The sequence below is a fragment of the Trematomus bernacchii genome, unplaced genomic scaffold (genome assembly GCF_902827165.1).
Source record: "Trematomus bernacchii unplaced genomic scaffold, fTreBer1.1, whole genome shotgun sequence".
Classification (NCBI taxonomy): Eukaryota; Metazoa; Chordata; class Actinopteri; order Perciformes; family Nototheniidae; genus Trematomus; species Trematomus bernacchii.
Genome location: NW_022987564.1, coordinates 3,384,116 through 3,411,395, shown reverse-complemented (window position 1 = coordinate 3,411,395; position 27,280 = coordinate 3,384,116). Strand labels below are relative to the sequence as shown.

The 27,280-nt window shown below is 41.3% G+C and overlaps 2 protein-coding genes and 1 pseudogene across 3 annotated transcripts; all 3 read left to right on the top strand.

The window, feature by feature from the left end:
- The first annotated feature begins 12,355 nt into the window (after window positions 1-12,355).
- On the top strand, window positions 12,356-15,925 carry zbtb8b (zinc finger and BTB domain containing 8B). Of its 2 annotated transcripts, none has more exons than XM_034124942.1 (5): window positions 12,356-12,454; window positions 12,989-13,181; window positions 13,581-14,478; window positions 14,664-14,842; window positions 15,529-15,925. In XM_034124942.1, the coding sequence occupies exons 2-5, from the start codon at window positions 13,008-13,010 to the stop codon at window positions 15,889-15,891; spliced, it is 1,614 nt and encodes a 537-aa protein (XP_033980833.1). In that variant the 5' UTR covers window positions 12,356-12,454; window positions 12,989-13,007; the 3' UTR covers window positions 15,892-15,925. The 2 variants fall into 2 exon arrangements, with proteins under 2 accessions (XP_033980833.1, XP_033980832.1); XM_034124941.1 differs by having other exon boundaries at window positions 12,986-13,181.
- A 1,682-nt stretch (window positions 15,926-17,607) lies between these two features.
- LOC117478134 lies at window positions 17,608-20,821 on the top strand (annotated as a pseudogene).
- A 610-nt stretch (window positions 20,822-21,431) lies between these two features.
- On the top strand, window positions 21,432-26,034 carry LOC117478243 (tissue alpha-L-fucosidase-like). The gene is made up of 8 exons (XM_034125214.1): window positions 21,432-21,946; window positions 22,525-22,659; window positions 22,940-23,077; window positions 23,252-23,357; window positions 23,868-24,068; window positions 24,490-24,680; window positions 25,024-25,123; window positions 25,465-26,034. The coding sequence occupies exons 1-8, from the start codon at window positions 21,606-21,608 to the stop codon at window positions 25,597-25,599; spliced, it is 1,347 nt and encodes a 448-aa protein (XP_033981105.1). The 5' UTR covers window positions 21,432-21,605; the 3' UTR covers window positions 25,600-26,034.
- The last annotated feature ends 1,246 nt before the right edge of the window (window positions 26,035-27,280 follow it).

Sequence of the window (27,280 nt, the reverse complement as noted above, 5' to 3'; positions counted from 1 at the left end):
AGTTTCTGCTCCCCCGCCTCTTCTCCCTGTCCCTCCTCCCTCCCTTTAATCTGGCCTTCCCCAGCTTGTCACCCTCCCTCCCTCCCCAGGCCCCATCTTTCCACCCCTTTGCTCAGTCATCCTCAGTCAATTAGCCTCCAATCTCCTCCTGCTCTCCTTCCTTCCTTCCTTCTCTCTCTCTATCCTTTCTTTTCTATTTCTGCTCCTTTAATTACACTGCTGTGTAGAACAATGGCAGCGGGAGGGAGGGAAGAAGAGAGGTGAGGAGTGTGGGAATGATGGACTGTGAAACCACTCCATCATTCGCAAGGGAGTGTGTGTGAAGCTCCACTCTCACACAATCGCACAGGTGACTCGGAGAATGGAGTCATTGAGCTGCGTTTTGGTGGTGGGGGTGGGAGAGAAACACAGCAGAGATTTATAAAACATGACTGCAGTTATACAAAGATGGATAACACGCGATGACCTTTAGGCATCTGTCAGTGATCAGCAAAGAACCACAGTATGAAGAAAAGAAAAGAAGGATACACATATTTCCTGTCTACACTATAAAACATACTTCATATTGTTATAATGTGTTAATAGTTACTAAAACGTAAAATCAGTTTTCAAAACAGTCAGGCGTACCCCTACAGTCCTGTCAGATGAGCTACCACTTAATCTGTTGTTCGAGCATTATTTATTTACATAAAAGTGAATTTGCTACAACATAAACACTTTTTTTGTTAAGGTACAGTTTGCCTTTCACATTTTTGCCACAATCATGTTTACATATTGTACTTTAAGGGACAGAAGCTAGACATTTTAATCATATTATCCAGCTATTATAACAGTTTATCCATTTTGTTTAGATACTATTTCCATTGGTTTGCTTATTACTTTTAGCTACTTTTTTAAACATGTATTCCAATTTAATGTTAACGTAACATTTGATGTTAGCTTTTCCATCTTTATTTGCATTACTTTTAACTAACAATTTTAACTATCATTATATACTGCGTTATATTTCAATTGTATAATAGAAGCATCTCTTCACAGAATAATATCATTACGATGAAAAGATGACTTTAGACACAGATTTGGCAGTGTGTTTTCTCAAATCCTCACAGTAAGACATCTAACTTGTTGTTGAGCTCAGATGGAGATTTATAGACCTCATTTCTTCCAAACGTGTGTGTGTGTCAGTGTGTGCAAGAGGGCAGGTACTGAGGGGTCAAGAGAGGAATCATCCTAGTGAGTGTCTGAACATCTGGGCTCTTCATTGGACAAGATAGCGCTCTCTGTACGCTCACACACACACACACACACACACACACACACTCCCCCACACACTCACACACATACGGTTACTTAGCGCTCGGTTCCGCTGCCACCGTGGGAAGATTGCTGGTACAGATTGCCATGGAAACACGAGGCCCAGGCGCCCGTTGTCAGGAGCGATGCCTGACTGACCCAGTGGTGTGTGCATGTGTGTGTGCATGTGTGTGTGTGTGAAAGACGGAGAGAGGCCAAGTGGCATGCCCCCTTCACACAATGCCCAGCTGAGTGTGTCTCTTCCTGCCAGGCAGACTGGAAGGGTGTGTTAGTTTAAACATACTACAATGCACAAGATGTGTGTGTGTTTTTTGAACAAGTCTTTTTTCATGCACTTTTTTGTAGGTCCTGTAAGTAGCAAGAAGCCTTGTATAGAAACACAGGTATATTTCATTTCTATTACTCCAGATGTTTCTTTGTCTCTTTAAAAGATTGGCGTGTATTTCCACATCTTTCCTCTTGTATTAGTTGAGTGTTGATCCTGAACTCATACGTATAAAGTCATAAACGTAAAACATGTGCGTGTGTTTGTAATATCCAAGTGTCAGTAATCAGTGGGACCATCACCAGGGGGCTTAAAGTGCGGTGGTTATGAGTCAGGAGCAAAAAAGAAAAAAGTATCCCTTTTTCTCTGCTTTTATTCAAACAACCCCCGCTCTACATATCCTTTCATTACCCATCATTCCTTAATTCAGATCTGGATCTCATTTCTGCATCAGAACACAGGGAAGAAAGAGTCCAAAAGAAAAGAGACATCTATGAAGTCAGGCTTCAGTCTTTTCCCTTTACTTGTTTTTTATCACCCACCCACCCAGTTTTCTCTTCAAAGAACAACTTTCCTCTCTGTATCACCATCGCTCTGCTTATTTGTTGTTGTTTTTTCGAAATGAAATCGCTCTGGTTTCACTCATCATTTCTACACTCCCCAGTTGTTCCAGGACGATGAGGCAAGTTGCATTAAACAAACATGCACGGAGTGGAAAGTAATTAAGGAGATGAATGAGTTAATAATTATGAAAATAGTTTCATGGTGAGGGTGTGTGATGGAGAGAAACTTAAAGGGGGAGAGAGAGAGAGCTGGCACTGGATGGTGGGATGGAATTCTGGGAGATTTCTGGCGATCCTGGTCGGCCACTTCAAGTCCCCTCCCTCCCATCCCTCCAAACCACAACAAGGCAGCGTCCTTTATTGAAATTAACAAGCTCATACTTTTACAATTTGCACACACACGCTCTCATGCGCAACTTCAACATGAACGTGTGAACGCTCACTCGCTCAGGGACACAACACACAACTGATTCCTATACAAGCACACACACATGCAACCCCTTCACACGAATGTGGACAGTGCATACCCACAATTTATTAGGCACAAACACTCAGCTGCAATTATTGCCTCTGATGCATGACTATTGCTATTGTTTGAAAGGCTGTGAGATGGAACCAGCTCAGCGGGATATTGTGTGTCTGACTTCTCCCTCTGCATTCACGTCAAACTAAATAACTGGTCAGATATGTCTCAATGCATGGGTGACTTTCATTATACAGTACTCAGCAACAGAAAACCAACTCTCCACAACATATTTTTCCGCAAATGTAGCAAGTCTCATGCGAAAGGACACGCGAGATAATAGTTAAAAGGGAAATATAATAAAAGCCATTGAATATCAAAAAGACTCCAAGAGACCGAGAATTGTATTTCTCAAAGGCTTGATCTAACAGAGTATCCCACTCTTTTATTGAGACCCTAAATTATCTTTTTAATAAACCAGTTTTGTAATATTTCACGTTAAATGAATGTAGGCACAAAAACAGGCTTGCAATCAAATCACTTTTTTTTTTAGACCATGTTATAGTTTTATTCCCTGCATTAATCTGCTGAATTTGAGTTAAATCATCAGCCAGTTTATGATAATGGAAGAGGAAATACAAACATGACATACATTTATGAGCAAAGCCTTGATGTCGAGCCATTGGATTGTTTGTCTTTGATTTAGATATTCATTTAAATGCTGTTTTTTTTGCATCCGCCAAGGAGGTTAGGTTTTCGGTTTGGTTAATTGGTTTGTTTATATGTATGTGTTGTGTTTCAGCAGGGTTACGGAAAAACTACTGGCAGAAACTTGGCAGAAGAGTGGAGAAATGTTGGAGTTGCTCCTAATCATGGTACTTATTATTTTCACTTATGGAAGCAGCCTTGGCGTGGGTTCTCTCCAAGTGCCCTTTTCTAAATCCTCAAATAACTCCTCAGATTTTATCAAATAGCATTAGTCAAAAGGAAATGTTTGCACACTGTCTTGAACCCCTGCTGAGAATGTATAAAAGGCCAATTGTGGTCAAAGGGGCGCTGCATGGTGCCCAGCTGTATGCAAGTGCTATTGACATACACTAACCCCCCAAAATCTGTAGGTTTCTTATTGGTTTGAGGCCCTCATGGTAGCCAGCCTGTGTCTGGGCGAGCAGTCACTGGGGTCAAGATTTGGATTGGCATGGGAACTGGCACCGGAGCAGCTTGGCACCGTCTGGGTCGGACCCATGAGGGAATTATTTGCCCCTTCAGACACATAAGGAATGCCTGGGCCCTGTGGCACTAGCCTGCCTGCGGAATAACCTGGATATAAGAGGCATTCCTGGGAACGCCACATTGTGTCCGCCAAATGCTGCATTGTGTTTTTAATGATCTGATTGGGCTGATATAAGCTGTGAATAAACCTCCAGAGAGAAAGCGTTAGACACCGTCGGTATGTTGTGATTTAAGGTGTCAAGAGGGCAGGATGGCTGCAGCGCTGGGTCATGCTGCCTGTCAGAGAGCGAGAGACATATAGAGACAACAGAGAGAGAGAGAGAGAGTCCTCCCTCCTCATCCGGCTCCCCTACACACAGATAAATAAAGAGGCTAAAAGCCGAGGAGAAGAAGCAGAAAGGGACTTTTGTGGCTTCCGAGTGGGGTCCCTTTCATGGCGGTTCCCACAGCACTAGGCCTGTGATGACATTCATGTTTCACTCACTCACACACACACACACACACACGCTGATGGGCCCTGTGACTGCGGTGACTTTCGCTGGTGCCGGGGCCCCAGACGGGACGGCGAGGGCCCCGAGAGCCACAGGCAGCCATTGTGCTGTCGCCGCGGAAACCAGCCTCTTTATGTCAGACATGTTTTTCTGTTTGTTTTCTTTTTTATGTCTCTAATGTGGGCAAGGGGGAATGTTTCCCCTCTCATCTACTCCCCCTCCCTCCTCACTGCTCTGCGTTATTCCCCCCCAATACCCATCTTCCTCCTCCTCCTCCTCCTCTCCCCCTCTTACCAATCCATCCACATTTGTTTCTTCTCTTTTCCTCCCCCTTCCTCTCCCACTCCCTTCTTCCCTTATGTTTTCTCCCCCCTTCTTTACCCTGGAGATCGTCATTTGTAAAGCTCTTTGCTCGGACAGCCCATATCTTTGTCGTGGTGTTGCGGCCTCCCTCTCACTCAGATCCTTTTTATCTTTACTTCGTGAGGTTTTGGCACAAACTGGCACTTTTTCCTCGCTGCGCAAAAAACAAAAAACTACAACAATGCGCACAACCCTAAAACAACAAAACCTATCCCCAAAAGAATTCTGCCTTTCCCACGCTAAGCCAATTTTCTTCACAAGATTAAACAAACCCCCAATAACAGAATGAAAGACACAGGGAGGGAAGGGGGTTTGAAGAAGTATCTGGTTATGATTCCAGTCTCTAAAAAAGCCAGCAGAGGATGCCCCAAAGTCCTCCCAATGAGAAAAACAAACCTGAAAAAAAGCCAACTGTTACTATTTTTAAGTGCTTGAAGAATGTCGTTCTGTGCCATGACTCAAAGGCACGCCGGCCCTCGTCCGTAATCAGTTCATTCTGACTGCACTCCTCCGCCACATCACACACAGGACGCAATCTTTTACGAGCCGCAGAGAAAGAGGAGGAGAAAAAGGGGGGAAAGTGAAAAATGAAAGAGTTCAAGGCTAATCCGCTGTGTCCCCTCAGCCATGCCTGCAACTGCCTTATTTGATGACCGGGGCTTTTAAAACTGGGCTAATATTAGCCGTTGTAAAACTAGTTTTGCCCAGGCGTTTTGACTTGGAAGCTGACTATCATTCAAGTTTATGGAGGAGACTAATTTTTATTGCACTGCGTCATGTGATGCTTAATTCTTCTATCAGCTTTCTATTTTTGCCATCAGGGCCTAAAGAAAAATGTATTTTAGTGTAGAAACTTTACATAATGAGTTGAGAAGTACATGGAAAGGATGTATTCAGGAAACATTTGCATCTGTTCCCTTGTCTGTTTTAAATTCAAGGATTTATTTGTATTAATTAACAAGGTGGGCTCAGAAGAGCTCATAAAGAGCCATAAACCCCGGAGATGGTGCTCCATCCCTGTTTTACGCCCCCCCCGACACCCTTGGCTGCAGCTCTCTGACAGCCTCACACTTTCATAAATCCCTCCTATAACTTTACACCTCAGATTACGGCCTTATCAGGGAGGCGTCCAGCCGACACCTCGCTCCGACGGCAGCTCAGAAGAGCAGGCATAAGCCCCTAAAAACCAGCATAAAAACTTGCCGCCACCGCGCTGCTGGGTAATTTTTAGCGTTCCCAGAAGGGGATTACAGTGAGTGTGCGGGGGAAAGAGAGGAAGACTTTGATGGAGGGAGGATGAGGATAATGACAAACATAATTTGTATATCCTGAGGGAGTTTGTAGGGCTTTTATTGGTCTTGATGCATATCATGAACATTACTAAAACTGAAATAATGGAAGCACTGTGTCCTTCATTCAAAGGTACTTGTTATTTCCCTTTATCCAATTAATTTGAGCTGAATGTCACGATTTGTTTGAGTTGATTGGAGTTTTTTTTTTAGATCACCTGTTGGCTCTTAATTAAGAACTGAGAGCAGATTGATTTACTTACTCTTCTTGGCCAATCAGCCTTTTATTAGGACTTAATAGATGTAGAAAAATGCACACTCAGGTCACGATGACCCTTCCTTTACTTAATGCAAAGCACATTTTAGTAGATACTGTCGGCAAGAAACTTCCTAAGGCCCTTTCCACTATGGTAACCTGCATCAGGGAAAATGTGTGCAAGGGTTTAATGCTTGCTTACAATAACTTGCAGGTTTTATTTCGATAATTTGTGTATTTTTAACAAACCCCCCTTCATACACATTTCCTCATTATCAAATAAACATTTGTTTATTATAAAGGAGGCAGTTTATTATGATCGAAGAGGATATTTGTTTCTCCAAGTAAATATATTTATATTTCTTTAGTTTGCTTTTCTCTGATTATCTCAAATCTAGGGAATCAGTACTGCCAACATTTAATCTTTCCAAACTAATTATGCATTGCTCGGTAAAACTAATAGATTTATAGGTCAGCTAATTTATATACTATAAATCTTATACAATACAATAGCCTGTGTGTTTTAGTGTATTGGAAGGAAACACTTGTCTGATGTACATCCAACACCCTGTCAGGTGAGCTCAAGCACCTCTTCATCAGCACCACCATGTTTCAAATCTGTTCTTGTGAATGTCTTAAAGGGGACCTATCATGCACAATGCACTTTTTTATGTCTTTTATACATAAATATGTGTCAGGGAACTCACGCAGCGTCAGAAAATAAAACCCTCTCTTTTTTCCTCCCCAAATCGCTAAAATCGGGGCTACAACGGAGCTGATCCAGATTTGCGTCCGATATGACGTAATATCGGAAATGTAGGCTGGCTTTACACCCACGGCCCCATCAGAAACGTTGCTATCAGAAACAATGCCCGACTGTTTTGGACGTAATATGGTCGGTGCATGTTTACATTAGCATCGCTAACACTCAGAGCTAACCTGTACTGCACAGAGCATGTGTGTGAAGAAGCAGGAAATAAAAAGGAACTCACCTTGTGGTATAACCGGCAAGAGAGAAAGCCTTTGAGCTCCATACTGTTTCAGAAATAATCCTTGATAATCCATGATATGGCGTTTCATCACCGCAGTATCTGCCGGTAGAATCTCCCGCATGAGCTCAGACCTCCTTTTTTTTTGTTATCAAATTTTTTTTTTTTAAAGCTTTATACCCCAAATCAGCACTTTTGAAACAGGAAGTGAAATAGAGGGATATGAGGCATGGCTAGAATGGGTGATCTGTTAGGTATTTTGAGCAAAACACTTCATAGACATGTTTTTTATATTTTTTTATGTATCTGAGACCTATACTATTGCCTAAACATAGCATGATAGGTCCACTTTAAAAAAAACAGGTGTTATATAACAATATTATTTAAATAAAAGTTGGTATTGTAACTTTTCTATTTATTTGTAGATCTTACTTAGGTCCAGTTTGCGTGTTTTCTACTACCTACCACTGTACAGATAATTAACTTCAAATAAATACTTTTCATCATCTATTAATTCTACGAGTTCACCTGTTCACCATGGTCTTTGACCCCTAACCCATCACAGACCCCCTGCTTCCACTCCTACTGCTATTTATTAAATGTTTTTACTTTATTATTTGCCCCTTTTGTTTGTTTGTTTGTTTGTTTGTTTGTTCACCATGTAAAGCGGCCTTGGGTCTCTTGAAAGGCGCTATACAAATGTCATCTATTATTATTATTATTACGAGTGGACTTTATGTATACATTTGAAGCCAGCTATTTTAGCACTATTTAACTGTAGACTGCTAACAGTTTACTCAACACCTTAAGCTTGCTATTTCAACTGTTTTATTGTTACTTTTTGCTAATGATCTCGTCAGGCATGTCCGCAGTTAATCTCACATACTGGACCCACCAGCCTCATAATTGTTTGTGCTCATTTATGATTGTACGCTCAAGGACCTCTTGTGGATGGTGTTGACTGCTTTATACCGTCGTTGACTGTTGACTCACTTCTTTTAATGGGCTTGTAACTGCTTCAGAAGCAAAAGGCATTTCCGCCTATCAGCTAGACTAAAAACATTTAAATCTGTTTTTTATTTTGAAGTCAAGCCTTTACAGATTAATTTCATGACCTAAATGTTACAATCCACTAAGATTAGGAGATGATACATGATGAATAGATTCCCATTTTAGTTGTCATTGCTGCAGAGATGCAATTCTACTTTGCTTGGGAGGCACACTTGGTTTATTTGGCTATCTATTTTCCTATTTAACACAAATATTTGGATGTATTGTTTGCATCAAATTAGAAGTTTAGTTGATTTAATTAGTTGAGTTTTCTTTAAAACCACTGGTTGGGCATCACAAATCAGATCAAATGTGATGCTAATTATTCTTGTTGAATGCCATGATGCAACTTTCCAGACCACCGTTTTTTACATTTAGTTTTTATATAAACACAAATGCCATCAAACAAACTCAACACAATGCCATGACAAAACTTGACGTACAGCGCAAAGATATATCGATAGACATGAGCTCGACACAGTAAGAAAAGCACACACAACAGATGCTCCTACAGAAAGGCCTTGCTGAAAGGCATACTTGTGTTGTGAACTAATTCCCTAAACTGTGCATGTGGCTCGAGCCAAACACACGCTGTCTTTCTGAGACATGAAAACTTGCTTGAGGTCAACGCTTGAGGACGACTAGCTAACTGTATATAGTACGGCAGGCTTTGATCTTTAGACTTGGCTGTGGCAAAGACAGCCAGCACTGAGGCTCTCTCTACCGGAAGCATGTGGTCTAGGAGGGCTCCATTTACTACTCTGTTCTGCTGCTAAATTTACAATAATAAAAAGGCTGGCAGATTTATTTCAGACTGTGATACATTTCCTCTCCAGCGAGGGAAGAAAGGACAAAGCGAGAGACAGACGTCTCCAGATCACCGAAGAACATTAAGTGATAATTACAGAGAGAGAAAGACAGAAAGAGAAGGACGAGGTTTCCCCCCTTGCGCTGTTCCCTTCCTTTCCCTCTGCCACCACAGAGGAGAGTGGCGTCTTTAAACTAAAGAGGGGCGCCCGCTGTATTAGACTCCCAATGATTGGCAATGATTGCATTATCTGATCCCAAGAGGGATAAAAGGACAGCAACACACACACACACCACATGCCTGTATTTCATTGCTCAATGATCACGGCATCCTCAGAAGTCAAACAACATGTCGCCATAAAAGAAAATATGATTCAAATTCTAACATCATCTTTATCTTTTTCAAGTCCATTTACCGAAACACACACACACACACACACACACACACACACACACACACACACACACACACACACACACACACACACACACACACACACACACACACACACACACACACACGCACACACACGCACACACACACACACACACTCATTCTCCCCTATGTACTCGACTTCACCACCAGTCCACCGCACCCCTCTCAAAGCTCTTTGATCCCCGGTCGAGGGTCCTCTCCGCGGTGCCTCTGTCTGAATTCCAGAGATTCTGGGATAATTCAAACGTTTCACGGCACATACTTGGTCCCCCCAGGAGACAGCGGCGGAGATGGAAAATGCCACCACGGTCTCTCTCCCTCCATTGTCCCTACTCTTTAATCAGGCCCTCTCTGTGGCTCGCGCTGCCACCGTGGTGTGTTGTCTCAGCCTGGGAAAATGCCGGCCTAAGTGGCTGTTATGTGCTGAGGCCCAGACCACAGGGACCCAGAGGGGTGCTGCTGGAGCCCTCTGTGCCAGCCGTGGGTCTCGCAGTGGCTAACACACACAATGAGTGAGGTCTCAAATCTGGATGCAGCCTTACATAACATTCATCGCTGCATCTATTTACTTTTTAGTCTGAGCTTCAAACAGTAAATCATCTGCCATCATAATCATAGGCATAAGCCAAAACCCAATCATAAATCCTGAATATTATTTGTTCCTAAGGGCTTGATGGGTGTAAACCAGCATTAAACCGACACACAGATATGGCGGTATTGTAGAAACGTCAGTGTGAGGGCTTGGCTGTAAAAGGTCTATGGAGAGGGAGTTTCCTGCCCATATGTCAACAAATGACCAAAACAAAGGTCTTGTGTTTCCCTGAGTCAGAGCAAGATGAAGGTCAGCGTCCAGGGCTACCTCAGAGTTCATTTCAGCCTCGCTCCGGGTTGGACTTGTGTGAGGGTTGGGCCGCTGGGTCAAGAGGCGGCTGGCCTGCCTTCAGCCCGACCAACACTCTGTCAGGTCAGGTTTACAAGGACTGAGTCGATCCCATGCTGTTTTATACTAGTTTATATTTAGTGCTTATAAGCATGAATAGAACTTTTACGAGGTGCCATAAATCTCATTTTCAAAAGCGGGTGAGTATGGAGGCTCATGTACGCCTACCCCGTGGTTTCTCCAGGCCACCACGAAGCCTTTGTATTCGCCCTGTTTGCCATGGGAAAATATCTGAAACAAATAACTTGCTTGGTTGGCACCCATCAGTGTAAAAAAACACTTCTAAGAGCTGTGGATTGTGCTGAGAGGGTGTGGCGCAGCGCTGAAGGAACTACTTGTTTACTCTCGCTATGTCCGAAAATAAAAAAGGGGAATTATTTTCTCTCCAAAATGGAAAGCAAATAAACAAGTATTCCTGAGCAGACAATGTGGGCAGGCTGTGCAGCGGCATGCTGGGCTCGGCATGATAGGGAGGGTGACACTTTGAGGTTCTTCTGCACAACATCATCCCCATCATCATCATCATCATCATCATTATCATCATCACTATCAATTAGTTTTTGCAAAGGGGAAAGGCAGACATAACTGAACTGTCATAGAAATTAAACTGCATGAAAAAAACATGTTATTGTCAGAAACAAACAATCATCGTCACATATTCAAGGGACTGATATTGAAAGGGTCACTACTTACAAATATCTGGGTTTTATTATTGACCAGAACTTGTCTTTCAAGTTACACACGGAAAATGTTGTCTCAAAGCTAAAAATAAAATTAGGTTTCTTTTATAGAAACAAATCCTGTTTCTCCTTTCAGACAAGGAAACATTTGATCTCTGTAACGTTTGTACCTGTATTGGATTATGGTGATCTGCTTTATATGAATGCCTCTGACCAGTGCCTAAAGAGTTTGGATACTGTGTACCATTGTGCTTTACGTCTTATTACTGGATGTGGATCCACCATTGCACTTTATATGCTGCAGACTTTCCCACTGGTTGGGTTTTATTTATAAATCTCTGCTTGGGCTTGTTCCCTCTTACATTTGCACATTTATGTGTAAAAGAGAAAGTCTATATGGCCTGCGCTCCCAAGATTTTATTCAGATGCTGGTTCCTAAAGTAAGAACAGAACTGGGTAAAACAGCTTTTAAATATGCTGCCCCCACTGCTTGGAATAATGTACAGAAGGAGCTGCAACTATCAAATTTGATCACCTTGGGGGAATTCAGGTCCATCTTAAAGGACAGAGAACACGACACCATTGGTAGATGTGAGTGCTCGTATGTCAAAAATTGAAGTCGTTTTTTTGCCAGTTTTTAATGATTTTTAATAGTTTCTTTCATTTTGCATATTGACGGGCTAATGTGCCATTTTATTTGTGTTTTACAGCTGTATTTGTCTGCCTGTAATGTTTGTGTTTTATCTGTTGTAACTTTGTTCATGCTGCAGGTCACTCTTGTAAAAGAGATTTTAATCTCAATGAGTTATTTTACCATGGTTAAATAAAGGATATATATATGTTGATCCATTTACTCAAACATAAAATTGTAAAAAGTGTTGTGTTACATTTTTAGCATGTCATTTTATCACATCGTCAACTAGTGATACATTTTAAATTGTTTATATATTGTATGAAGAATAAAGTATATAAGTATATATATATATATATATATATATATATTTATATTTACTTTCCTGAAACAGACCTGAAACCTTTTGATACTGTTGCAGTGTTTGTTGGTGTATAAAATAGGTAGAGAATAGAGAGAGAGACAGAGAAAAAAAATAGGACAGGACAATATAAAAAGTAATCTTACAAACGGGCTGAATGGGCCGCGCCTCCCTCGGCCACTGATTGGTTGAATGTGATACGTCACCGACTCTTGAAACCGGAAGTTCCTATGGACAGGACAATGAACGATGCTAATCCTTGCTAATCAATATTTTAGTGTTATTCTAAAGGTTTTTGAAACTTCGGTCGCGTAATTACAAAGGTGAGAGCGTTATGTTATATATGTGTATTCCACTGTGTGTTTTCATGCTTCAATCGGTGTTGAAAGTCCTTCATTTTAGTATAAAGTATCAACAACTGGCTAGTCTGTGCTAGCATCACAAGATAGCTTGTAAGCAAACAACAGTATAGAGCTACTTGAATGTTCTCTTTGTATTTCCTATTTCAAACGTGGGTATGTGCAGGCTTTGTTTTCTATGGGGTGTAACACGTAGGTAAGTAAAAATGTGTAAACATAATGCGTTTTAGCATCAAGTGAACTCATTGGTGAATGTTTCCCCCTTTCCATTTAACCCATTTTGAGTCAGTACTGTACAATTAACATATGTTTATTATCTAACAGAATGAAGAAATAAACATGACATTTCTGGTCAATTATTCCAAAAGATAATAGAAATGAAATTAGTTTATATTCTAATGTTAAAAAACCAAAAACTCCATTGTGCCTTTTGCTGTTTCCTCTTTTTAAAGTGACACACCCTTAAATGATTCCCCATCTCTCCCCTCTCCCTAGCAGGGCTCATTGAGGTTCAGACATGGAGGTGCCTTGCTACCTGCCCAAACTGCTGTTCGAGCTCAATGAGCAACGTAAGAGGGATTTCTTCTGTGACTGCAGCATCCTTGTTGAAGGCCGCGTCTTCAAGGCTCATCGTAATGTGTTGTTTGCTGGAAGCGGCTATTTCCGGGCTCTTCTGGTTCACTATCTGCAGGTATGACTGGATTATATCAGTGCTTACCAATGATTTAATTTCAAGCAAACGGTGAGAGTGTTTGGCATGTCTTTTTTAGAAACAAATGTAATGTGGTTTAGGGTCTTGTATGTTAATGTGACGACTGATTCTCCATAGTTGTTGTGGCCCATTCATTGCTGATTTTATCAAAGTGGGCCATCCAGTATGTTGCTAAAATACACTCTTGGTTAATACATCTAAAATTATATCTGTTAAATATATCCAGCCAAAATAATTGCATTGCTTCTCTTTCTAAATCATAAAACTGTAACTAACTTTTAAACAGGAAACCTGGCTCAAAGTCTAGTTCAACAGCAACATGTGTATTGTCAAGTCATTAAAGAAATACTGTCTTAAACGTTTCAATACTCTTTTCAGGATAGTGGACAGCGCTGCAGCACAGCATCGTTGGACATTGTGACAGCCGATGCTTTCTCTATCATCCTGGACTTCCTCTACTCTGGCCGCTTGGCCCTGAACAGAAGCAATGTGATCGAGGTAATGTCAGCTGGCAGCTACCTGCAGATGACCGATCTGGTCAACTTCTGTAAGGGCTACATCCGCTCATCTTTGGAAATATGCAACAAGGAGAAGAAGAGCAACGCAGAGAAGGAGAAGCAGACCCAGGATGGGGGGCCGGGTCCTGCAGACAGCGGCACTCCTGCTGCGACCACTTCCAGTGGAGCAAGGGCTGGGGAGCCTCATTCTCAGGCTGGAGATTCGGATAGAGGAACAGAGTCTGGGACCTCAGCTAGAACCCCCTTGTCTATCCCCGTCAACACAACTCCTGGCCCCAACAGAGACATGGACAGGGACTACCACTCTACGGAAGAATTTGCATCTGTTAATGAAGGACAGAAGGGACAAATGGATCAGTCTAACCTCTCATCTTCTTCATCGTCTGCTTTGACCCCTGAGTTAGTGAACCCTAAGATAGAGTATGACCCCGATGAGGATCTTATGGAGTCCCCTGACTCCAAAGACCTGTCGTCATATCCCGGGCACTCTCTCCATAACCCTCATAATAGCAGACTACTTCCTCCCTCTCCCTCCAATGAGCGCTCCCCCTCAGGATACAGCCCCTCCTATAATGCCAGGCAGCTCATGGAGATGCTGGCCAGAGGGGAAGGCCAAAGTCCTCAGGGGGAGAGAGGGGGGAAGCGTTTTACCCAAGGAATGGGTAGCAGCACAGGAGGATGCAGAATGGACGAAAGTTTAGGGTTTGTGGGGTCATCTATCATGGAGATCCAGTCTGATTGGCTTGGAGAGGACACAGGTAATTTAAGATCAATCTAAACTGATGCGAATGGTAGAGATTTGGCTGCGAACCTCATTTTTTACATACTGTTAATTACACTGACGTAACAGAAACATGTAACAATCCATATGTAAGGATGCACAATTTGCAGTGCTGTCCTACTGAGGTTAATCTGACCTGTTGCCCTCTCTCTCCCCCTGCAGGTGATGGTTTGGTAGTGCCAGTCAAACTCCACAAGTGCCCATTCTGTCCGTACACTGCCAAGCAGAAAGGAATCATGAAGAGACACATCCGCTGCCACACAGGAGAGAGACCCTTCCCCTGTCCCATGTGTGGCAAGAGGTTCACAAGACAGGAGCACCTTCGCAGCCATGCCCTCAGTGTAAGAACTCAGTGTGACTGCAAGATAAAAATCAATATGATTTTAATGTGTTTGTACACTTAACCTGCTTTTGATATGTAGACTTCTTGATGAGGTAGTAGGAATTATACAACTACTAAATGCCATTCAGTCATCAACTTTCTGTTAAGTAGTGAGCTCTTTTCTCTACAAATCCTGTTCAACAAAAAACATAATTTAAGTCTTTTTGCAGCTTTTTAAAAAACAATTTTGAATTCCATTTTTCAGTGGTAATCAATGCTGGGTCTTTGATTGGATGTTTTGTTTACAGAATATGCCAAACAGACACATTGAAATTAGTTTGAAAAAATTGAGTTATTATTATTTTAAATCAATTTAGAAATGGGATGGTTGCAAATATATGTCCTCTCGTTGTAGATTGACTGTTTTATTTTGTCTCGGTTGTAGTTGATAGAATTTAATTGACGTTAAAACCCCTCTCAAAGCCAGTAATTGCTGACAGTTAGTTATACGCAGTAATTAGCTCACTCTTAATTTTGTTGTTAGTGCTGTTGAAATCTGTCTCGTTCCCTGCTACTTGTGTGCAGAGAAGAAAGTATAACGAGGACAGTAAATATTTTTGTCCCTTTGTTGATGTTCTTCACCTATAATCTTTAAATTGGGGTTGCCTATATAAGGATGTCTCTCATTGTGCTGACCATCAACAGGTCCACAGACACTACTGGCCGGTGTCCTGTAAGAGCTGCAGGCGAACCTTCACTGGATCAAGCGTTTCTTCTGGGCTCCGGCGCTTCGGCCTCTGTGACAGCTGCAACTGTGTGACCACCACACACGATGACTCTGCTCACCCTGGCCAATCAGAGCCCATGGAGCGTGCAGACGGGGGTCCAGATTGGTCCAGTTTTATGGACGACGTAGATGAGGTGGAGGTTGGCAGAGTGGAGGACTTGGTGGAGAAACAGATTCTTGAAAGGCAGCTGGCTGTCTGCTCTGCACTTGGTGTAGGTGACACAGTAGCCTCATCCCAATACCCCTCCTCGACTCCTCTCTTCCCCTCCTCCGGGACTTGACCCGGAAATCGATCAAGACACGCCATTTTGAAGGACGTCCCAATAGCTGAAATGCACACGGAGGAGTCGAGGAGGGGTGAGGGAGGAGGGAGGAGGGGTGCGGGGTGCGGGAGGAGACGAAAGGGAGGATACACGAGAGCAGACTACGCGGAAGTGTTTTCACTACTCGCGTATAAAAGCCCCGCCCCCACCTTCACAGCTGGTCGATTTCAACAGAGGAAAACGGAGAACTGGAAGAATGAGTGGAAAAGCGTCACATAAATGTCTAAGTGCTCACAGCTCCGTGGGAATTATTATGTGCAATTCATTTCTTAAGGTTATACTAACAATTTAAGTCATGTTTAATGATCTTGAACATCACTAAAACATAGCTATTAAGAAAGCTATTTCATAAATGGCTAGATCTTGATAAATAACAATTATTTGTATTGTTTTTGTTAAGATATTCAGGAGTTAAATTATTTAAAATTCACAGTCCTGAATGTGGGTTTGTGGTAAATGTGGGGATCTACAGGACACACATTTTCAGAGTAAAGGCTTTCACATTACTATAATTATATTTGTATTTAAATGTAGGCTACATTTTACACCAAAACGGAACACAAAAGCAGGACCAACCATCATACATTGAATTCCTTGACTAACAAGAGAAAGATTCATTCATTTAAATAAATATTGAACAACAAATGGGCCGGTTCTAAAGGGTTATTCAGTTAAGCCCGATGAGAGGGGATACAGCTGTGCACATGTCATCATTAACAGACGTCGTTTAAGAGTGACGTTTGAGTGAACGAGGACGTCCCAATTAATACCTGAGGACTCCTCTGTCCTCGTGTCTCCTCCTCGTGTCTCTCGCTCGCATCTTACGGAGGCGGAGCTAAGACGCAAGGAAGGGACACGAGTGAGGGAAAGGAGGAGTCGAGGAGGGGTATTGAGATGAGGCTACTGAATCTGTAGCCCACTGCACCGGGAGAAAAAAACATTCCTTTAATTGCTCGACTGTGACCGTAGATGTTACAGTATGAATTTAATATGGCCTTATTTATTGACTTATGTATTGCGATTGCAGGTCATGAAAATAAGTTTGAGTTGTGGTTATATCGGGGCCATGTAGATACATTTGGTCCCTTTTCATTAGTTTTCCTATGCGTAAATATTTCGTTATCTTGTCATTGGCTTTATGAACATTTCCCTGCTGCAAAATTGGCACAAAGTTGCCATTTGGTGTCATCTAGTGGTTGAAAAGTATAAAGTATTCAGAAATCCTTGAAATTGGTCATTGAAATCACAGGCGTTTTGCATTAATAAAGAAAACTGACTTCTTTAAAATGTATACAGATTTCAATTGAAAGGTTAAAGGTAGGGTAGGTAAGTTTGAGAAACCGGCTCGAGATACACTTTTTGTTATATTCCATGGAATGCTCTTAACATCCCGATAGCAATGAATATCTAAGACTTAAGTGCTTTGACAAAAAATCCATTAAAAAATGTCATCTGTGGAAGCCGTAGTACTGTAAAAAGTACGACCAATCATTTTAGCCGGCCCGGCTAAAATAACTGGATGGCCTACCTGCCTGTCAGCCTCCTATCGGGGCACAAACTTATCGCGTGCCCTCATTGGTCATGTGCGCGTGTGTGTTGGAGGAGGGGCTCTATAAGGAAGTGGCAGATTTTCTCCGGTTGTGTATTTTCAAATTCTAGCGATCTCGAGCCGGTTTCTCAAACTTACCTACCCCACCTTTAATATATTATTTAAGGTAATTGCACAACAGTATCGAGTCATGTTTACTGTAAGTAGGATGTTACAGCACCACCAGAGGGCGGATACACTGACAGTTCTGCCCTTCCCACAACAGAATTCAGGTGTAATGCAAATGATAAAAACAGGCAGAGCTAAAGTCACATCTCGTGTCAGACTATAACTTTTTCGTAGTCAGGTGTAGCTCTACAGGTTAACAAGAAATCCTCAAAATGCGTCCTACATGCATACTCCCTTTTATGTGCGTAACATTTCTCATGTGGATACCTGGATGCACAGCGCGCTATGAAGCAAACTGGAGCTGCCTGGATGCCAGACCCCTGCCCAGGTGGTTCGATGAAGCAAAGATCGGGATTTTCGTCCACTGGGGGGTCTTCTCGGTCCCTGGCTTCGGGCAGTACAGTGAGTGGTTCTGGTACTGGTGGCACTCAGAAAAGCGCGCAGAAGAAGTGGAGTTCATGAAGAAAAACTACCCGCCTGGTTTTAAATATACCGACTTTGCGCCTGAGTTCGTGCAGAATTCTTTGATCCGGAAATCTGGGCAGACATATTCAAAGCCTCTGGAGCCAGGTACAGTCATGAGATCTATTCGTGGTGCCATACAAATGTGCACAAACCTGCTGTATTTGAGTTGGATTTGACTAAGCAAAGTCTCTTGTTGCCAGTGTTTGTATAGCTACAGCTACACCTGCAGGTGTCATGTAAAGGCTTGCCTGCAGTTAGTGGCACTATGTCATATAAAAAGAGTATAGGTCCCTGATCCATTTCATTGCACACAGCTTGAATTGGTCCTTTTTGAATATTGTGAAACCCATTAACTATTTTGTTGTAATTTGAACCTATTTTTTCCAAAGTGTGTCAATGTCCAGTTGACTTTATTTTAACAAAATGCTTTGGAGTAATCTGATTCACTTTTTGGGGTCTTATCTTCTGTTATTATAACTTCTCATTTCCTTGTTCCTGATATATGAAAGGACATTTAATTGTGTGCCTCTACAGGTATGTTGTGTTCACATCCAAACACCATGAAGGATTCACAAACTGGCCCTCAGCAGGCTCCTGGAACTGGAACTCAATGGATGTGGGTCCTCACCGGGACCTGGTGGGAGACCTGGCTGCTGCTGTCAGGAATAGGTGAGAAGATAAGGAGCAGGATGCTGCATCTAAAGAGCTTATGAAGAAAGGGAAGTTAAGTAGTTCACAATAAATAAAATACAACGTCAATAATAATTTACATGTAGGTAAATCTTTCAGGGGTGAGGGAGATCTACAGAAAGCAACCAGTAATGGGATGTAAATAAAAACAAAACAACTTCTAATATAAGCATGAATTCTCTAATCTAATATGAGTCAGAAAGGAAATAGTTGACTACGAATGACAGGGCTAAACTACTTTGTGAATTCACTTGTATCTTTCTACATACAGGTCACTGCACTTGGGCCTCTACCACTCTTTGTATGAATGGTACAATCCCCTTTACTTGTTGGACAAAGCCTCCGGATTCCAGTCTCAGAAGTTTGTTGCCCGTAAAACTCTTCCAGAGCTTGTGGACCTTGTAACGACGTACAAACCCGATCTGATCTGGTCTGATGGGGACTGGGATGCACCAGATACCTACTGGAACTCCACCCAGTTCCTGGCCTGGCTCTACAACGACAGTCCAGTCAAGGTGAAAGAAAACCACAGGTTTCACCAGAGCGTATTTCATTTATCATGCTTATTTGCAGTCTTCATCTGTACGTAACAACCCGTGTGTTTCTTTAGGATGTGGTGGTTACCAATGACAGGTGGGGTAAGGGCTGCTACTGCAAACATGGAGGCTACTACAACTGTGCTGACAGGTACACGCCTGGTCAACTTCCAGACCACAAATGGGAGAAATGCCAGTCCCTCGACACCCGATCCTGGGGCTACCGAAGAGACATGAAGCTGAGCGAAGTCATGGACCTGCCGTCAATCATAAAGGTGAGAGTTCATAGTAGGACATCACCTACAAATGATGGAAGAAAAGTTATTTGGTTAATTGAACTCGCTCATTTCTTAGGACTTGGTGTACGTGGTGGCAATGGGAGGTAACTACCTGCTGAATATCGGGCCAATGGCAGATGGCATGATTGCCCCGGTGTTTGAGGAGAGGCTGAGGGATCTTGGTGCCTGGTTGGGGATAAATGGAGAGGCCATCTATGCTACCAAACCATGAAGAGTCCAGATGGAGAACAGCACTGTCTCTGTGTGGTGAGATTGTGATTTTGTGTTTTTTCACTCCATCTTCTGTCTCTATGTGAGGCCATTGTCACTTGAAATATAGGCATCTATAAAATGTTCTCTCTTTATTATTTCCACTGCTACATGACCATTTGCACTTTTGTATTATGTATATTGCTTTGTTTTCATACTGTGTTGTAGAGGCCAAAGACACATTTCCACTTGGTTTGGACAAAAAAGTAAATGTGATATCATCTTTGTGATGTAACATAAGACTTCTTGTTCCTATTATAGGTACACGGCCAAAAACAATACGGTTCATGCCATTATCCTTGATTGGCCGTCCAAACAGATCCTTCAGCTCACAGCACCGAGGATGACTGGAGCCACAAGTAAGTTGTACACCGTATGCCTTAAACATTTAATTCCAGTTAAACTCAATTGTCATACTGAATAAATCTACATTATTCTCGTTTATATCCACAGGTTACACTCATGGACTATCCTGATGTACCACTGAAGTGGGAACCACTCACACCAACAGCTGGACTCAGGATTGTTATGCCTGCGATGCCAAAATCTCTTGGAAATGCCTGGTGCCTGAAACTGGAGGGAGTTGTCTAACGTCAGAGAGTTGTTGATAATCAATATCAAATAATTAGGTCAAGAAGGGACTGCACCTTCGCCAATAAAAAAAAGAAGAAATGTACTTACTTCTGTACGTAGCACTTAGAAAGGTTTGGCTCATTTGAAGCCAATTCAGGAGCACTTAAAAAGGGTTGGCTTATTGAAAGTTAATGTACTTGCAGGATCTTTTTTTATATTGTTTCTTCCTGTTTGATTTGTCAATCACTTTGAATGAATCACTCCCTCAGGTATCTACTGTAAGGGTAAAGCTGGACTTTCCTTAAACATTATAGAAAGGTCACTCGTACTTGTACTTGGTTTAAATAAATGTGTTTTGTATCGAATGATGTGTACAAAACTATTTGTGTGTGTGTGATTGGGTGTTACTTTAATCTTTTTTGTATGTCCTTTTTTGTTACAAGATTTAATCGTTTTTATTTACAGTTAAAAATCTTTGTTGAAAACAGAAACTTAAGCTTGTAAACTCACAATTATATAGGCCAATGCAGCATTAGGTTAGAATTAATAAATTCATGATATCTGCCCTTTCCTTACATTTGTAATAGATGTTAAAAACATATATAACATGTACATACAATAATGCAAAATGTGTGAACAAGATAATCATACATATACATATACATAAATAAAACAAGTACAATGTTTGTATGTATAGTAAAACATCTTTGTTTAAAACAGTAACTTTAGCTTTAACTTATTATTTAGGCCTAAGCTAAATTTGGCTAGAAATCTAGTTATTTATGATATCTGCCCTTTGCTTAAATTTGCATTAAATACAATAATGCAACATGTGTGAACAAGATGATACTACATATAAATAAATAATACATTTGGAAAAAGCTTGCATCATGCAAAGTTTATGTGTTAAATAAAGTTATCATAAAAAAAATACAGACTGTGTGATCACGTGACACTCATGTGATTTCAGTCATGTGACGGGACCACATTGCACCTGCAGGGGCACAACAATAATAGTGCAGCTGCAGGAAGTGAAACTATTTCGCATTTTCTGCTTTTAAACAGTTTTAAATTAGCTTCCCAGTAGCATTAATGTTCACTCACATTCAGGGGAGTGAACTCTAACTCTAACACTTTAAAACCATGCTCGCTCTGTGGTTCCTCCTCGGTGTTCTGGTGCCTCACACGGCGGCTCGGTACACCGCGGACTGGGCCAGCCTGGACGCCCGGCCGCTGCCTCCATGGTACGACCAGGCGAAGGTGGGGATATTTGTCCACTGGGGGGTGTTTTCTGTTCCCGGGTTCGGCAGTGAGTGGTTCTGGTGGCACTGGCAGGGCCAACAACCTCCGGACCAGAAGTGTGTGAGCTACATGTCCAAAAACTACCCCCCTGGATTCAGCTACCCGGAGTTTGCCCCCCAGTTTCACGCTCAGTTCTTCAACCCGGGGGACTGGGCGGACATATTCAAGGCTTCTGGTGCAAAGTGAGTGTATTTATTGAGCTGGCTTTACAGAGCATTTGATAACAAATAAGATCACTTCCGGTTTCGAATACTTCCTAGCATGCATTCTGCTGCATCGAAAAGTCCCTAATTTGGTATATTACACAGGGTTGCGAGGGTTACTTTAAAAATAGATTCCGAGGCAATTACTTATTACATATAAAACATTTAATCAGGATCCTCATCTACGTTTCACAATATGAAAGTAATGTAAAACAAATGTTACTTTTGCATGATCTGAATTTAAATTGCAATAGGAAAGAAATATCTATACAAAAGCTTATTTAGGTATTTGATGTGCAATAACAGAACAATGTAACCTTAAAAAATAAGAAACGAATTATTTTGTATTAAAAAGATTGAATCAATACTATAATAAAAAAATGGTATTGTAGCATAATCCTCAATAATCCAAATCCAGTAAATGTACCAGTAACGTATTTCCTTTATGTTACTATAAGGGAAAACCTTTTTTTGTATCCTTATTACATAATCCCGTACATGTAATCCAACCCTCCTCAAACCTGATTTAACAGTTCCTTGTTTCCTTTTTTTTGCAGATATGTCGTCCTGACTGCCAAACACCATGAAGGATTTACAAACTGGGGGTCTCCAAACTCCTGGAACTGGAACTCAGTGGATACGGGTCCTCACAGGGACCTGGTGGGGGACCTGGGGGTGGCGGTGCGCAACAGGTGGGCCGTCAAATGCTATAAAGTACAGAGAAAGTGTTATACTTTGTACTTTGTGATGAAATGAATATGATAATCATAATTTGTTTATTGAATAGGAAGTGGTTTTCAGGACAAGATAAAACTGTTCAACCACAATTGAATCAGATAACAAAATATCAACATTTGAATATAGGGTTGAATTTGTGGCTTTCCCAATCACCATGTCATTCAGATACCTTGCTGTCTTTTGTTTTAGTGCCTGCCTTTTTTGGATTCTAAGATGTTTTATTTTCTTGTTTAGGTCGCTGCACTATGGACTCTACAACTCCCTGTATGAGTGGTTCAACCCTCTCTACCTGACAGACAAGAAGAATGGATTCAAAACGCAGGAGTTTGTGATGCATAAACTTCTACCTGAGCTTTATAACATGGTTGTAAGGTGTGTAACACTTAAATTACCTCATCAACAGATTGCAATACAAACATGTTTATTCTACCATGTTATGATAATAAAGTTAGACTTGGTTATATTGACATGTGACTGTATACAAGCATGTTTTAATATAATCTTATGGCAGTATGTTAATACCTTTACCTTCCTGTGGTTCTGCAGGTACAGACCTGATCTGATCTGGTCCGATGGAGACTGGGAAGCTCCTGACACTTACTGGAACTCCACCGAATTCCTGGCCTGGCTCTACAATGACAGCCCAGTCAAAGTAAGTGTTTTAAATAGAGATTAACGGACTGATTGGCCACCGGTTGTCAGATTTACATACAGTTTTTATCTATTATAGATTTGTTCTGCATCTGTTTTCCTCTGGGAAAGTAAACCATGTTAGAGAAAGTGTTATGTACTGTAATACATTTTTAGTGGGATTGTTTTTGTACAGTATTGTGCATCTCTTTGAGTGAGAGAAGGTACTCAAACTTGGTGCAGTATTGGAGGAAATGTATGTTAGTTATTGAGTAGTATTTTTTTTTATTATGAACATATAATTGAATTTCAATTTTCCAAGAAAGAAAAGTAATACAAATATGTTTGCATGCTGTCAAGTATAGTCACAATTGGCTGCTCAAAGATAATACAAATTGAAATTGAAATCAGTGCATCTCTAGTCCTAGTTGAACAAGTGTGCAAATGCTGTATACAGTCAGTGTATTTTTTAAGCAAGACATTCGACTATTAATAGTTCAACTGGGGTTGCATTTTCTTTTCTTCATCTTAGGATACCATCGTGACGAATGACCGCTGGGGCGCTGGCTGTGCCTGTAAACATGGCGGCTACTACAACTGTGAAGACAAATACACTCCGGGCAAGCTGCCCAAGCACAAATGGGAGAAATGCACATCTGTGGACAATCTCTCCTGGGGCTACCGCCGAAACATGAAGATGAGCGAACTGATGGACTTACCCTCCATTATAGAGGTGAGGATAAGTGATGACGGCATCATTGTATTAACCAATCTGTAATGAGAGATAGGTTGGTTCCGCTTTTGTATATCTTATACATGAACATACCTGTACACGTAATTTCTGCTCGTGTGCAGCCATCACGGAGACATTTTGTAATTTCAGTTTTTTTTTAAATTGATTACTGTTTTAATGTTAGCAATCTAATCTAATACATTGCTCTTTCAAACAGCCAATTAGCTGACCTTTAATTGTCTATGTTACAATCAGGTGTGCCTTGATTTTGCAATCATTTTCAAGAGAATCCTGATCCAAATTAAGCAAAGCACTTGATTTTTCAGTCATCTTAATATTCCCTGCTTAAATATGTGCACAGGAGGAATACTGTGATCAGTGAGGTGTCTCTTCCTGACTTGTCATCCTTCTCTTGTTCCAGGATCTGGTTCACACTGTGGCTCTGGGAGGGAACTACCTCCTGAATGTGGGTCCCACACCTGATGGGATGATCCCCGCAGTGTTTGAGGAGCGGCTCAGGGGGGTCGGAGCCTGGCTGCAGATCAATGGAGAGGCCGTCTACGCCTCCAAACCCTGGAGGGTCCAGACCGAGAACACCACTGTACCAGTCTGGTAAGAAGCAGAGGGAGAAACAGTCTGTGATCTTGTAATCCTGTCATGTATTATTGAAATGAATGCATTCACACATTGTATATAGTATTCCTCTACCGAATATTTTGATGCTTCAAAGCTTTCATAACTTTGACATTCAAATGCTCTTCTTGCTTTTTGAGCCATGAATAAGAGTGTACGTGTTAACAGTACTAAAGCATGTTTAATTAACTACTGATTGAAAAGTAAAGAGAGAAGGGGAGAAAATGCAACAAAGGATGTAGCGTGGTTTGCATCTTAATAACTCAGATGCTAGATGCCCTGAAGTGGATCATTGGAGCAATAATCTTCTCCATTTTTCTAGGTATACTTCTAAAGGAACCTCTGTGTATGTCATCATGATCACCAAACCCCCCAAGCTCACACTGCTACTACTGGGACCCAAAACATCTGCCGTCACTAAGGTAATGGGATTGAAATGATGTTGTTTTTATAGATTATACACACATTAGCGGCTTTGTTAGCGCGTTAAAAAAAACACAGTGTTGTTTTCTCACACTGTCATATTGCTCATTACTAATGCAATGCTAATTTGAGTGTCTTGATGGTTTCTGATGAAGGCTACTTTTCAATCAAATGCCAGAATAAACCATAATGACATATGCTGGTTGAGCTGCATTAAATCAAAACGGTTTAAGGTTGTACAACAGACTGGACCTGCAGAACAGTATAGCAACCCAACACTAAAATATACCCTTTCTCATATAATATAACAAACTAAATCACACATTTCTTCCCTTCTCAGGTGACTTTGTTGGGAAATCCGAAACCTCTCCCCTGGTCTCCGGTCAGCCCTAGTGGGGGTCTCACTGTTCTTCTGCCTGAGCTGCCCTATGCCCCCGGGCAGGCCTGGACACTCAAACTGGACGGCATCCTGTAAGCCTTGAACCTTTAAAATGCTGAATATCATGATTTTTAATATCTCAGGTTTTTAATGATCTTTGTGGGATATGGGTGAATGTATGCACTACGTTTAAAGGGACAGCACTTATGTAATGGATTAGTATTTGTGCCAAAAATGAAAGAATGAAACACTCCTCTTCAATGATTCCTTTTATAGCTCTGAGGACTTCAGATTGAATGTGTCACTGCTTGTTAATTGCGCTCTTTTAGATACAAATGTTGAATGAAAAGTGGTATCTTCTGTTCAGCTTGTGAAGCTCTCCTGGCAGCTCCCCAGCTGTCCAATTGCTGTTTCAGAAAGAATTAATTAGGAGGGTTTGTTGGAAAATAAACCGTTTACATACAATGCACTTTTTATTTGTTTTACTGTATACTCTAAAAACAACTGAATAAAAATATTTTCTGATGAATAGTTGTGTTGTGTTGTGTTATGGATTATATGAGTATCTTAAAGGTTCATGTTATTCCAAAGAAGCTCTTAGATGGTTCAGTCCAACATCAAAAAATGTATATTTCCACTTACCTGTAGTGCTGTTTTTTAATCTAGACTGTTTTGGTTGGAGTTTCTGAGTGTTGCAGATAATGGAAATGTGTTCTTTCTTTCTCTTGAATATAATAGCACGATGGCACTCGGCTGTTCCTGCTCATAGCTCATTTTTTTCTTGCAGTGCTTTTAGCCTGTAGGGTTTTTGAGACATTCAGCATCCCTTAAGGCTAGGTCAAGAAACAAAGTTGTCTAGCTGTGTCTCAATGCGCCTAAAGCATCCTTCAGGACTCATTACTTCAGGAACTTCCTGTTTCTTGCTGCTGAGTTGTGCTCAGACACAATAACTGCCTCTAAAACTTAAATCCTATCTGACTTTCTGGAGTCTCGAACAGGATGTACAAACCTCGAGAGTGCTTTTTGCACTCAAGTGTGATCACTTAGTTTTCACACTCCGTCGTATGTTCACGATTGGGCAGCATTTGCTAGCACCTTTTCCCTCCCTGTAACTCCCTTAAGTGCCTCTGGGTGGCATTACTCATTCACGTCCAACATTTTCATATTTGACTAACTCCTGATCTTTGGATGTAACCTGCTTCCCACCCTGAGGCTCTACGCTGAATGTGAAAACCTCAGTGAGACACTTTATATTCCGTAGCAGCAGGATTTCTTTATGAGTGCAGTTTATTTACCACAAATATGGTGTGAATGGACCAAAATATACCCTTACTGTGTCAGTCTGACTGACTGAAAAGTATACCCACAGGGACTGTAATTTACTCAGAATGCCAGAGCTAAGTTATTCTCTGTCCTCTTCTTTAACCTTCCTAAATGGATGTATGTGCTCAGCTCGACATTTGCATTGCAAATTGCGACAGGCAGAGAGAGACGACAAAAACAGGAAAGAAAAGGAAAGTTTTCTTTTGACCTCTGATTTGCATTTTGGATGGCGCTTTCAAATGTGGTTCCACTGCAAACATTTCCATCTACTTAGTTATTTATTTAATTATCAACGAGATGTAATAAGGCCACTAGAGTAGCTGAGTAAACATGGTTTTTTCTGCAATTGAACTATTTTTCCCTCTACAATCTGTACAAATATATTTTCTTAATCAGCTTGTATAAGCAAAACGGTCTTGCATTAACACCATTTTCTGTAAAGTAATTTCAACAT

Bases quoted from the DNA above. Each gene is read 5' to 3' on its own strand.
- zbtb8b (XM_034124942.1), top strand. From the start codon at position 13,008: ATGGAGGTGCCTTGCTACCTGCCCAAACTGCTGTTCGAGCTCAATGAG. The intron at 14,479-14,663 runs GTAATTTAAGAT...CTCCCCCTGCAG, and splicing joins TTGGCTTGGAGAGGACACAG to GTGATGGTTTGGTAGTGCCA. The intron at 14,843-15,528 runs GTAAGAACTCAG...GACCATCAACAG, and splicing joins TTCGCAGCCATGCCCTCAGT to GTCCACAGACACTACTGGCC.
- LOC117478243 (XM_034125214.1), top strand. From the start codon at position 21,606: ATGCTCGCTCTGTGGTTCCTCCTCGGTGTTCTGGTGCCTCACACGGCG. The intron at 23,078-23,251 runs GTGTGTAACACT...GTGGTTCTGCAG, and splicing joins CTTTATAACATGGTTGTAAG to GTACAGACCTGATCTGATCT. The intron at 23,358-23,867 runs GTAAGTGTTTTA...TCTTCATCTTAG, and splicing joins ACAATGACAGCCCAGTCAAA to GATACCATCGTGACGAATGA.